Below are 13,555 nucleotides of genomic sequence, written 5' to 3'. Positions count from 1 at the left end.
CTCAAGAAGCAGCTCATGTATTTCCCTGTGAAACAGCAAGAGGCATTAAGGGTTGTGTGAGAGATTCTGAAATGTCACATGAGCCTCGCAGCTGAGTCATCTCATAGATAAATCCACGGAGAGAAAGCACGGGCTGAGCCATAGGCTTGGTTTGGAGAAAAGAGGCACTGCTGAAATCGTGTGCAAGCAGCCAGGGGTCTTTGTGGCAGCCTTCTGCCCATGGGACGAGCACAGGAGCATCCCACAGCCCCTCAGCATGTAACCCCGTGTGAAGCAGTCCCTCATGATGTCCCTGCCTGGCGGCAGCTCCTGACAAAGAGGCCCCAGCACCCGTTTTGGGGGTCCCACTGGCTGCCCCCTCCTGCCTGTGGGGTCGGTGCTGCAGCGGGCACTGAGCGCTGCCAGCAACGGGCAGAGAGCTGCTTGGAGGGAGCATTCCCACCAGTTGCTGATACAAATTTACTAAAAAACGTTTTGAGGTGCGATTTGGTGGTTTGGGGAGCGCCCTTTCAGGGGCAGTGTGTGAGAGCAGCCTGCTCGTGCTGGGCGCTGCGCCGCGAGGAGTCCTGGTGGGTGGCACAGTGAGAACTGCAGTGAGTTCAGTGAGGGCAAACACAAGAGCAATTTATATCTCCAAATACCTTTTTGGTGCTCATCTGGTTTATTCTGCACTGGCCCTCTTGCTGCTGGTGGCTACATCACCGTTTGGGTGTCTCCTGACAGAGCGTTTCTGGTCCCTGAGTTCGCAGGGCCCCGGAGGCAGGCCCTGTCCATCACTGTCCTCAGCTGCTCCTCAGAGAGGGAACAGGAACTGAAAGGTGGGAAAGGGGAAACCCACCAGGCTGTAGCTCTTCCTGCTGGGGACACAAAACCCTCCCTGGATGTTTTTTTCCTGGTGGCAGGAGGCAAACATTTAGGCACTGCAGTCAGTGATAGAAGCTGAGCCCAGTACAAGGGCTGGATGTGCTTGACGATTTGCTTTGTCTTATAAATTAGTGAAATAAGCCTTGGCCCTGGAATGGAAAGTGAATGTTCCTCATCACGATGCAGAGCTCTGGATCTGCGTCCTGCTCTGCCCCTGCTGGCCCACAAAGTGCTGTTCGTGCCTGTGCTACGTGCAGGCCAAGTCAGTGTTGTTCATCTCTTTATGAATTTATAGGGTGCCACATTAGCACAAATTAGTGGAATGAGCAAAACCAGCCGTGTTGCCACTTTACTTCAATTGATATGCAAATCAGGAAGCAAATGCACCCAAGGAATGTAGGTCATGGGGGAAATGTGCAGAGCACAAGAAGGGGGGAGCAAGGAGGAGCTCAGGGGGCCTCTCATGGCCCTCCCCTCCCCTTGGTTCATTTTGCAACTCCTGCTGGGTCTGGTGGTGGTTATGGAGGGACTCTGCTGATGGACGTTGGTTTGGTGATAAAGCCAAGACCTTGTAAAGGCTCCTTTGCAGGACAGGCTCAGCATTGCCCAAGGATTTCATGCAAAAGCTCTTTGTATTCAATACTCGTGAGAAGAGAACTGAGACAGGAAAAGTCAACCTGAACCTGCCCACGGCTGCCTTGCCTCATCCTGCTCAAACAGCCCTAGCCTGGAGGACAAAGTCTGGCCTTTCACAGAGCCACAGCTTGGAGCTTGTTTGTGAACCTCTTGGGTGCAGATTGTTGGGCTGATGCTCCTCGGGACCTGTTGTGCTGGTGAATGGGCAGAGTTTTAACAAAAATGACCTGAGTCAGGGGCAAACAAACATTAGCTTTGGTGATCCCTGCTGCTAAAGTAAAACCTCCACCAGTTTCGTTTGTGTAGCCACTTCAGGGAGTGTGGAGCATTCACAGGTTACTGGTGCCTCTGTTTGTGTTGCCTACAAGTCTAAAAAATTACCTTGATTTGGATTTAAATACCAACAACTGTGTGCTTTACAGAAGTGAGCAGGGAGATTACCTCCGTATTGTAGCTGGAAAAGGGGGACAGGGCAGGTAGGCAGACTGGTCACCAAGGGAAAACAACCCCTGGCCCCTGAATCCTGGTCCTGTGTTGTGTCTGCACCCACCACTTCCAGCTTTAACTCACTGCCAGCCCTCTCCCACCCTCTATGCCATTTCCACGCAGCACAGGCAGAGCCCAGGGGCAAGGGTTTTGTGTTTTTATCCTTCCCTGCAATCAGCTTTGATGGTGCAGGAGGCAGCCCCCGGCTCTGGGCAGGGCCCACAAGCTCAGGTTTGCCTGGCTGTCCCCTCGCAGCGCTGCTGGCATGCTCAGGAAAACCTCCTGGTTAAACTTCACAGCTGTCAGGCCTTCATGTCCACGTCCCGTCGTGTTCAGCCGGGTTTGGGCTTCAAGGAGTGAAACGTGAGAAGAAGCTGCTAAGCTGAGGGATTCATGAAGCAGTATCTCTGCCAAGATACTCCCCTGATTTGCTAAAAATCCCGTACCGTGTCCCCCCACGGTGTCAGCAGCAGCACGTGACACTGAAACCAGGAAAGCTGAAGGACGGGTTTTACTTCAAACAGAAGGCAATCTGTGTTTTTGTAAAAAAAAAAAAAGGGCTGCTTTTACCTCAACCTGAAGGCGATCTGTGCTTTAGTGAAATGGCAGCGTGTGTTCTCGGCACCTCTGAGCGTGTTTGCACCTGGAGGCACGCAGACAGCACTGGGTGCACTGATCGCAGCCTGCCCCGGCGCTTTCTTTTCCTGAATGCCCTCAGCAGGGAGGAGCGAGCTGAGTCACGGCACAGCCTCGCGGGCACAGCCAGGCCCACCCCACCCGCGTGGCACTGCCAGCCTCGGCCCCCCCCCGGCACCACAGCCCTTGGCCAAGCACCTCCTGGGCACGTGGCGAGGACCAGGGCTCCTCCAGCGCTGCTGGGGGCTCCGGTGGCACGCTGCTTAGTCGTGGAGAGGCCTCGGAGGAGGGAGGAATGCAGAACTTCCTTGATGGGACGTGTTGCAACAGAGCTTTATCGCAGACGTGACTTCTTCTTTCTGCCCCGCCGCAGCAGCGCAGGAGCTTTGAAAGCTTCTCCCTGCTTTGCAAAGGTGAAGTCGTAACCACAGCTTGCAGTGGTTGTCGGGTGTTCTTTTTCTGAACCAAAACACTCCATCCTCACACCTTACCTCTGCCTCAGGTTGTTTTAACTCAAAATTAGCACTAAAAATTCAGCCACATGCTGTGACTATGTGCTTCACCAGACCTATTCATAACAAACCCCCAAATAAGACTGAGTCAATCCAGAGACGGCTTCCAACTCGCACCAAGGCAGCCTCAGTTCTGTGGGCGCCTCAGAGGTAAGGCAAACACACATGCACACTTCCGTGGTTTCAAAAGCTACAGCAGAAAGGTGTTTAATGTCACTAAATTGAGAAAGAATTTTTAAAACAGAGCGACAGACATTTTTCCTGGAGCTCTGCAGCTCACCCCGCAGTTTCAGACGGCCGCACCGGTCACTGCTCACACCACCAGCCACGGAGCAAACAGAACTTTTTTTTTTTTTTTTTAACCCTACTCCAGACATAGAAATAATGAGGTGCTTGGTCATTAACATTGCGTAACACCTTAATTAGTTCAGTACGGAAGCAGACGGGTGCAGAATAATCCCATTCTCTTCCCAGAGCAGCTGGCTCGGACCCTTCTGCGCTCAGCGACCAACGCCAGGACCGCGAGGCCGACGCTGCAGGGAACAGAGGCAGCGCCTCCACGCCCTGCACGGTCCTAGAGTGTTTGGGGGAAGCCAATTACAGACAACAAGAGGAAGCACGAGGCGTAATTCAAGGCTGGAAACAAAAACCAAAATCCACATTCCTGGAGTCGCTGACTCAGAGAGGCAAAGCACGCAAACAAGTGTTTGGGACAGAAACCCAAACACCTGACTGTGACAGCAGCATGGCAAGCACAGAACTTAGTCACCGCTGTCACCTCTGAGCTCTGCAGCTTTGTTGTTAGTTTTAGATGAAAAATGAGGCAGTTTAGCAGACTGTGCAAAGCAACCAAACAGTTTCTCTTAGCTCTGCCTCTTCATCTCAGGTTAACTTTAGCCACATAATTTAAAAAATAATAACAATCTCATGGCAAATGTGTTGCTCGCAGTTAGCATGCTGTTTGGAGCTACACGTCGTTCTCTCTATATAAAACAATTATAATACAAAAGAAAAGTGAGTTTTAGATCCGTGATTCATGCTGTTGAGATACACGTTAAGAGGTCATGCAGACATCTTATCATGAAACACCCACTGAACAAAGCCCAATCTCTTTATAAATATTTTCATAAGTAGTCCAAAATCAAAGTTCAGATTTTAAATAAAAAGAATCAGATGTACAAGCCTAACTCGGTTTCCAGTTGGCTACTCACACTGCACAGGATCAGAGTCCTGGTTTTCCACTTCAGTTTTTTGCTATCAGACATCAAAAAGGTTTTCACTCAGATTAAGCGATAGCACTGCAGTCAGTTTAAGCATTCACAGTTTTGAGACATGGTTAGTTAGTACCACCTGGTCAAAAAGTCCCTCAGGAAGAAGAAAAATAAAAATAAAAAAGCTAACCTAGGCTTCACACTGAGGTAGACAGGTCAGAGTGACTGAGCAATGAGGGTGTTTTCTTTTTTAACCTCTTAATCTAATAAAATGCTTTAGGCAACAATTAAGACACGTTAGTATTTCTGGTAGTGAGAAATCTCGTTCTGAAAAAAACACAATTTGAAAATACACAATTTTAAAATAGAAATATTCCTCCTCTGTTACCAAAACATTCAGAAACGTCATAGAAAACTATGCATCTTTCCTCGAACGCAAGCCTGCTAGGTAACAAGCCGTGTTCAAGCAGCCGGCTCCCAGGCTGCTGTTCACAGTGTAAAATCCGCACTTCTTTACCTCAGTTTGGCTCTTCGGCTGAGGAGCACAGACCAAGGAAGCTGCACCTTAAGCATTTTAACCTGTCTACACAGAGTCTGTGGCCTTCACCAATGCATCAGCACGGCACAAGGACTGTCTGTAACGTTCCCTGCGCAGTTGCCTTCCCTCAGGCTTCTGAGAACTGGGTTTCAGCTGGCGGCCTTTGAGCCAGACCCTGTTACTGGCTCACTGGAACTTACTTCTAAGAAGAAAGACACAGAGAGAAGAAATCTAATTTACTTCTTCAAGAGAAGACCAAGGCCCCCAGTCACAGTATTGAACAATTCCAATCCCCAGAAGGCAGTGGCTAGTGGCCAAAGAACAGCTCGGAGACCGGCCGGCGTTTCACAACGACCTCTTCTTGCTCCTCCTCCTCCACCACCTCAGAGAGGGAACAATACGAAGGGAAGCCCCCTCTGGTCTTTGGCTTCCTCCTCGGGCCTGTCGTGGCAGCCAGGAGCTTGTTCAGGGACGAAGGCTTCCTCAAGCCTTTGGTGAGGTCATAGAAAGCCATGTCATCGGATATGACCCCCAGGAACGTGCTGGTGGAGCTCAGGATGGAAGCGGCGATCTTGGTGCTCTTCTTCATGGGCAGGGAGGATCCCCCAGTGATTTCGAGGCTGGGGTCCCCCAGCAAGCGCCTGATGGCAATGGAGGCCCCTTCCCTCAAGCACTGGTGCGGCTTCTTCCCGCTGTAGTCCCTCAGGTCGGTCTTGGCGTGGTAGCTGCGGACCAGCATGCTGATGACGGTCTCCTGGCCGTGCATGGCGGCGAGGTGGAGCGCCGTGTAGCCGCCGTGCGACCTGGCGTCCACGTCGACGTGCGTGCCCTCCTTCTGCGCCACCTCGATGATGTTCCTCACCATGTCGCAGTTGCCGTTCTTGGCGGCCCAGTGCAGGGCGGTGAAGCCCGAGATGAAGTCCCGCCGGGCCGCCAGGCTGGCGTCGCCCAGCAGCAGCCCGTGGAGCTGCTGGGACCACTGCCCCTCGGCCGCCATCACCAGCCAGCGGTGCTCGGCCTCCTCCAGCGGCACCGCCGCGGGCTCCTCACTGGCCCGCAGCGTCTTGGAGACCCGCCGCAGGTTGGGCGAGCGGCACCCGGCCTCGTCCTCCTCCGGCAAGGGTGACAAGGCGGCTCCGGGCTCCTTGGGCTGCTCTGGGGCAGCGGCTGGCGACGGCACGCAGCGCACGGGCAGCATGCAGGGCTTGGGCACCGGCTCCCGACGGCTCCCGGACCCGCCGGCGGGCAGGGGCACCCCGCCACCGCCGCTCCTCTGGAAGATGCCACGGAGCTCGGACACGGCACGGGGCGACGGCTGCTCCTCGGGGGGCGACGGCTGCTCCTCGGGGGGCGATGGCAGCACCTCGGGGGGCGATGGCAGCACCTCGGGGGGCGACGGCTGCTCCTCGGGGGGCGACGGCTGCTCCTCGGGGGGCGATGGCAGAACGTCGGGGGGCGACTTCAGTGCCTCGAGGGGCAACGGCTGCTCCTCGGGGGGTGACAGCTGCTCCTCGAGGGGTGATGGCAGAACGTCGAAGGGCGACTTCAGCACCTCGGGGGGCAACCACAGTGCCTCGGGGGGCGACGGCTGCTCCTCCAGGGGCGACTGCAGAGCCTCGGGGGGCGACGGCTGCTCCTCGGGGGGCGACCTCAGCTCCTCGGGGGGCAATCGCAGCTCCTCGGGGGGCGACGGCGACAGCCTCCCCTGAGGCGGGGTCCCGCCGCCGTCCATCGGGACGCCCCCGGGCGGCGGTGGGAGCCGCAGGTGCCTCTTGAGGACGACGAACTTGGCGCCGTCGCGCTCCTTCACCGTGGCCACGGCGTTGACCGAGCGCTTGAAGAGCTCCCGGCGCTCCGCCCGCTCCGCCGCGTCCCCGGCGGCCTCCAGCAGCGGGCGGAAGGCTCCCCGTAGCTCGGCGTTGCGCACCCACCCGCCGCGCTCCCGCAGGAAGCCCAGCACGGCGGCGGGGCTGAGGGCGAGCTCCGCCATCCCGCAGTCGCCACAGGTGGACGGGGCTCCGCCACCGGCCCCCCCAGGCGGAGCGAGGCCGCCCTGTGCTGGGAGGAGGCTGCCCGGTGCCCCTCCGGCTTCAGGCACCTGCGGCCGCTCCCGCTGAGGTGACCGAGCCGCCCCGCCCGCCTTCCTCCTCCTCCTCCTCCTCCTCCTCCTCCTCAGCCCGGCCCCGCTGTCTCCTCCCCGCGGGGCGGCGCTGGGCTGCGGGCACCGCCCGGCTCCGAGGCCCCGGCACCAGGTGAGGGGCTCGGCCCCGAGGCTCCTGGGGGAGGATTTTGGGGTTTCTGTGGCCCCGGAGCTCCGGGGTAGGCAGGAGGCAGCCCTCGAGCCTTCCCCGGGTCGGTGGGGACCCCCCTCAGCCCGCTCCGCAGGCAGCGCACACGCTGTGTTGGTTTGTTCCTCTTCCAGCTTTCTAAAATGATCATTTTTGGTTCAGTCCCAGCGAGCTTTGGCTAGCAGTCACCCCGCAGGGGCAGCTCTGTGGTGCCCCAAACCCTCCCTTGTGCTGCTGGCTCGCCTGCGAGTCCTTTGGGTCAGCGTCTCTGACTGAAAATAAGTCAACATTGTGAAATATGTTCATTTTCTTATGATGCTATTTACCGTATCTATTCTCTGTGTTTATCTTTTATCCATATCATATCCGCACCACACACGTGTCCACGTGCCAAAACCTTCACAGCATGCCCGTACCTCTGTGTGCATCCGAGGGGAGACACCCTCTCTTTTCACAGAGGGAAGCTGTCTAACTGTGCTGCCGTATCAATTACTTCTGCTAAAGCACTTCTTTTAACATAATTATTGTTCTCAATTCTACAGTTAAAAAACCTCAGACAAATGTCTTTTCCCCAGGGGAAGGAGTAGGACTGAAGCCCTGCTGGAGAGATGACGTTCAGCCTGCAAACTTGTTTTCTCCTCGGCTGAGTGTTGCAATTGAGCTCCCGAAATTGATTCCTGAATGACTGAACGGTTTGTCTAGGAAAACAGCAAGAGCGACTGAGCACGGAATGAGCAGAGTCGGTGTGGCATGAAGACAGATAAAAGTAACTGCACAAGGGTGGAGGAGAAAAACAGAAAGTAGGTTTTTGTTTTCACCGTCCTGGGGCTTGAATAAAATGGAGCATCAGCCGGTGCTAAAGTCTCCATTTTGAAGGCAATTCAAGGTGCAGCGATCTCCACGCAGCGAACCTCTCTCCTTTCCCGTTGGGGCTGACCTCCTTTCTGCCTCTTCGCACCCATTACTGGTGCTGGAAGGGCCCCTTCCTGCAGATTGCTCAGTCTTTGCTTGGCAGCCTTCCTCCTGCTCGCTCCATCTTTGTGCAGGTCTCTGACAAGCTATTTTATCTCTTGCTAACAAGCTGGCACCGAGCCAGTTCCTCAAAATCATTTTGCTGCTCTAATGTTCTTTCACATAATAGCGTGTAATCTTCATGCTGATTGTAGCAATTCAGTATTTCCATGTGAATCGCACACCTTTTATTACTGCCTTTAGATGTGGCATATACAGTAACCTCGCCCTCTGCCGAGGGAGCTGCTAGTGCGTAGTATTTTGGAGTATTAGCAATGCTTTCTAGCTTACGGCATCCCACAGTTCTGCCTTGCCTACTGTAGAGAGCTAATCACGAGCAAGCATCCAAAAATTAATTGCTACGCTTTGGTTTCAATGTTGATTTCTTTTCCTTACTAGAATCTGTTGCAGGCATAAGAAAACCTCAGCAGTGCACGATTTCTGCATTGCAAACTTTCAGCCGTACCCTAGGATTATAGCTCATGTCTGCAAATGAGCTAGAGGAGGATGGAAAATAACTCAGAAGAATAGGCTTTTGTGTAAAGCATTTTCTTATGTTACAAATATTTCAGGAGGAGTTGCTCCTGTTGCTTGAGTTGGCTCCAGCACGGCAGGCTCTGTCCTAGGGCTGGCTGCTACGCAGGGGACTGCACGGCCCCGGCAGTATTTCTGTGGGTGCTTGTGGGGAGGTGCTGGGTACTGTGCTTGTGTGGACAGCCCTGAGGAAGGTGTCAGCTCCCTGCACCCCTGTATCCCTTGGGACCCATGAGGGTGCTGCCAGCTCCCCCTGTTTTATCCCCACCCCGAGAGGTTTCCTGCAGAGAGCCCCTTGTGCCCCAGGAAGCCTCTTGCTGTGGCCGAGGTCCCACCACCTCTCTGTGGCCCAGAGGAGGGCTGTTACTGGGGCTGTTCCCCCTGCAGGTCCTGACATTCCACGTGGCCCCAAAACGAGAAGGCACAGCCCCAGGAGGCTATGAAGAGGAAGAGGGATGTCTACGAGTGTGCCTCGTGCCGTGCCGAGCGCGAACTGGTTCCTCTCGTTTAAGCGCCTTGTTGCGAGGAGCTCCTTCTCCAGGTAATTTTCCAGTGACTCATCCAAGCACCTGCCCCGTGCACGCTCTCCTCGTTCTTTGTGGGCAGGCTGTGCCGTGTGGCTGTGCTCCTTTTCACAGTCTCAGTCAGTGGGCGTGAGGTCTCTTTCCCAACTTCCCTCTCTCCATCCTTTTTGCCAGTGCTGTCCCTTATCTGCCGCTGTCTTTTGGCTGCCCACCTTTCAGGCTGAGTGCCAAGTCCGGGGGATCAGATCCCAGTGAGCTGCTCTTGTTTTACTCAGGGCTGGTCATCTTCTGAGCAGGCTGTGCAGCAGAAATTAAGCTTTTTGAATGAATTGTATTAATTTACATAATAAATGAGTTTAGAGCATCATGGGCATTATGCTTATCAGTCATCTGGAATTTCCAGCCTTAAAAAAAACATGAGAAGTTTTACCTTCTTTTCTGTGTCACCAAAAACTTATAAAGCAAATATTTTGTGTGGGGCTATTTACAGAATGCTGTGGGCTGCTTCTTAGGAGATTTCAAGCCAACTGTTACATGTCTTGATATTTCTAATTTACTGGCTGGGACAAAAACAACGTACAGAAACCCACGATTAAATCAATTTACTGCTACTTTTTTTAAACACAAATATTGCAGCTTGCTCATTCTGTGTCATAAGCCTTAGAGAGCTGGCCTCTATTTTGCGCTGAGAAGTGTTGCCTTTCCCAGGAATAAATTTCACAAACTTTCAAGCTATTGGCATGACAATGTAGTAAATTGCGCAGAGAGGCTGGGGTGTTTTGGCACCCTGTCAGGGGAGGAAGGTAAAGGTTACATGGCTGCAATTAGTCACAGCATGCAAACCTGGGAAATAAAGTGGGAGATCAAGCAAAGCATCCAGTGTTCAGTCCCTGGAGGTGCTCAAGGCCAGGTTTTGAGCAACCTGGTCTGGTGGGAGGTGGAATTAGATGGGCTTTTAGGGCCCTTCCAACCCAAACCATTCTGTGTTTCTGTGATTCAGAGCAAAGTTTTTTTCTATTGACACTTCAAAACGGAACGAGGTGGTATCCCAGGCCCTGCTCCTTCCCGCGTGGTAGGGCTAGAAGGAAAAGGAGGCGCCACACTGGAAACAAAAGAGGAAGAAAAAGGGAATATATGGGGATAGTCTCGGCTGGATGGCGTGCTGCTGCTGTGCAGACAGGTGGGACTTAGGTGGTATTGACTGTGGGTGGGATTTGTCCCCCAAGGCAAGCTTATTTTCCTCTGAAATGAAAGCAGAGCTCCCAGGACAAACAGAATGACAAAGCTCACGATTTTTCAGTTTCTTTGTTGATATTTTCATGTGAAACAAAGAGCATGCATTGTGAAGGGAAATAGCTCTTCCTTTGTTCCTTGGCAAAATGCAGCAACCTTCAATATATAAACAATTGAGCAAAAAGTCTGCAAAGGGGTGGAAAGGGGGAGCGGGAAGAGATGATTATTTGCAGATAAAAGGTATTTTCAGACGAATGAGCAAAGTTCAGCTGTAACTCTAAGACCTCAGTAACCACTTCAAAGGCTCTTTCTCAACAGCAGCCGTTCAAATGCAGCCTTCTGTGCATCTCAGGGTTTGTGTTTATGAAATACTGCTTGTTCCACGCAGATGGTGAAAGGACCCATTCCAAACATCCCCTGTTTTTCAGGTGGTGCCTGTGAACTTGATGGGATCCTGACAGGGTAACACAAACCTGGCATGAGGTGCAGCGTGGTAATACTGCCCTTCGGCATTAGGAAGCAGGGAAAGTTGGGGCCATTTCCAGCCATTTCTGGGGAAATGGACCTACAGCTCCTGTTGACTTTACTTCAGCTGAGAAAGATAGAACTTCTGTAGGAAATCCTTGTAAGTCCCATGCATTGTCAGTACGACCAATGAACGTTTAATGAAGTTCTTGGTGGTTGTGCTGCTAGAAGAGTAACTGTGAAACCGTTTGATTTCTAAAATTACTCAGGAGGATGTAATTCAAAATAGTTACCAAAAAGCTACTTCCTCTGGCCTGTGTTGAGAAATGTGAAAGAGTTTGTTTATCTGCACCACCTGGGTCTGAAGATCAAGGATTTTCCTCAGCCCTGAGGGAAGCAGCCATCTGCAGAAGGCCTTGGACTTGCTACAGTATTCGTGTGGCAGGGGGATGATCGGTCACTCAGGGAGGCTGCATGTGAAGTAAAAAGGTCTGTGACAGCACCTATTTAACTCCATTTTCGTTGTTTGTACCCAAGGTCACCACGTGAAGAAGAACAGCAGCAGCTACTGATCTCCCCACAGCCAGAGCTGTGCTGCTGCCGTGCCAGCGGTCACACAGCGAGGGGCATCTTCCTTCCCTCTCCCCGGTACAGAGGTGCCAGAGATGCTTTTGTGCCTCTCTGGTCCGTTGCATGCTCTGCCTGGGTTCCTCGCTCTGCCTGTAGACAATTCCCAGTCCGACCTAAATTCACTGTGCATTTAGCAGGTACAAATATTCCACTGAGTTTAGAACCCTTGCAGGAGCACCCAGCTCCACTGCGATATACCTTTAATTCCTGAGTCATTAGGAACAATTAGCATAACAATGGATGTCCTAGCAGTTAAAGGAGCCACTAAAAACTAAAAATTCTCTTGAGACCGTTTTTATGCACCTGGAGCTTTTGAAATTGTTGGAATAACAAGGTGTTTAAAAATAACTCCAAGCTTTTACACCACGCTTGCCTGTGGCAGAGATTTGCCCTATGCTGGTGGCCTGCTAGCAGACAAAGGCGGGGAGGACTGCAGGTACCAGCACCACAGCTCAACCTGAGAGCCAAGCAGCAGCAGGGCTGTCCCTTGATCTGTTGCAAGGTCTTGGAATTTCCTTTATGCCTTGAATTCTTTCTGGTGTTCAGCAGTGCCCTCTTTAGAGAAGTACAGCATTTTTGCAACTCGTCTTTAACTAGAACAAGGGTATGGATTAGTAGAATTCATTCAGATGTATGCATTCTACTCAGGAAGGACAAAAAAAAAAACCAAACACAGCATTTCTTAACTGCACCAGATTTATCATATCTCAGAAAGCAGATCACTTGGATAACACATCCTCAGAAATGCTTTGAAATTGCTTCAAGGGAGAAAACAGCCTCTCCCTAATCTCCTATTCCTCTAAGTGCTTGTGTTTGGTGACCCTTGCCCTCTCCCTTCAGCTATGTGCATCTCATTTTCATATCCTGTTTTATTCTTCCAGCATAAGCACACTCCCCTTCGGGGCTGAACAGCGCTTCCCAGAGCTCCTGCAGCATGATTTAGGTGGATGCTGATGAGCCTTGGGAAGATGTAGGGAAATAACATGATCTTGCACACCTGCTGTAGCACCACAACTCAGTGCCTGCTAGGGCAGTGCGGTCTCATTTATTTATATTGTGGTGGGAGCAAGAGACCTTTGGAAAGATTGTAAATAGCTGGTAAGGGAGAAGATGGGAGTTAATATGGAGTGTGGGTCATAGAGTATTATAACGAAGCATAAGTTCTCTTTTAATTTGTTTGCTGAGGTTTGGTTGTCTTTGAATGCTTCTGTCCTGCTTTAGGGCACTGCAGGGACTGTGTTTTTGTGGGTGATGAATGGAAAGGAACTCGGATACTGGCTATCTTTCTTTTGCCTTCTCTTGCCAAAAATGTTGAAATCTGGAAAACCTTTTGAAAATAATTGGAAAAGGCGCCTTAAGCAAGGTTGCTCACTGTTCCCTAATAATCAGGGTGCTGCTTGAAGCTCTGAGTATATCATAATCAAGTAACGGCTGCATTTGTGGCCTTTGTGCAGGATGCTGGAACTCCTGCTGCAGGTGAGCTGGGAGCACCTGAATAGACGAGGAGAAATCCTGCAGACAGAGCTGTGCAGGTGAGCTCTGCCTTGTTGGGTCCCTGGGAGGCGCTTACATCCCTTCACCACTGCTTCCCTCAGTGCTGCAGAGCCTCAAGTGCCCCCCAGGGCTACACTCTGGCAAGGACATGGGGGCTGAGCTGGTGGAAAGGGTGGGGAAAGCCTAGGGCCAAACCAGGAGAGCAGACGGATGAAGGTCTGGTGTAGTGCCCAGCTGCATGACGGTGAACGTGTGGCACCGGTCGGCTGCTCCCTGGTAGGAGCACTGCACCAGAGGGCACCAGAAAGCAAGAAAAACGCTGCTCTGTGCTAACAGCTTGTGCAATACCAATGGCTCCGGGGCTTACAAAGGTGAGGGTGCTGGAGCTGGCTTCGTGCTTCCTGCTGGAAGGAGCGATGAGGGAAGCCTGGCAGCCCTCAGGTTTGACTTCACCTTCCTGTACCCAGCGAAATGGCTGCGAGCTCCCAGCCCA

The 13,555-nt window shown here is 52.5% G+C and overlaps 1 protein-coding gene across 1 annotated transcript; it reads right to left on the bottom strand.

Annotated features, from left to right (window-relative positions):
• Positions 1-3,323: 3,323 nt before the first annotated feature.
• On the bottom strand, positions 3,324-6,982 carry SOWAHA (sosondowah ankyrin repeat domain family member A). The gene is made up of 2 exons (XM_082771589.1): positions 6,622-6,982; positions 3,324-6,366 (listed from the first exon to the last, which is right to left on the bottom strand). Exons 1-2 carry the CDS (start codon positions 6,871-6,873, stop codon positions 5,191-5,193), a joined length of 1,428 nt encoding a protein of 475 aa, XP_082627715.1. The 5' UTR covers positions 6,874-6,982; the 3' UTR covers positions 3,324-5,190.
• Between the last annotated feature and the right edge of the window lie 6,573 nt (positions 6,983-13,555).

The sequence above is a fragment of the Aythya marila genome (genome assembly GCF_965140915.1).
Source record: "Aythya marila genome assembly, chromosome: 14".
In the NCBI taxonomy this organism is placed as follows: Eukaryota; Metazoa; Chordata; class Aves; order Anseriformes; family Anatidae; genus Aythya; species Aythya marila.
This window is presented reverse-complemented; position numbering and strand designations above follow the sequence as displayed.

Bases quoted from the DNA above. Each gene is read 5' to 3' on its own strand.
- SOWAHA (XM_082771589.1), bottom strand. From the start codon at position 6,873: ATGGCGGAGCTCGCCCTCAGCCCCGCCGCCGTGCTGGGCTTCCTGCGG. The intron at 6,367-6,621 runs GTCCCGATGGAC...CCCGAGGAGCAG, and splicing joins TCCCACCGCCGCCCGGGGGC to CCGTTGCCCCTCGAGGCACT.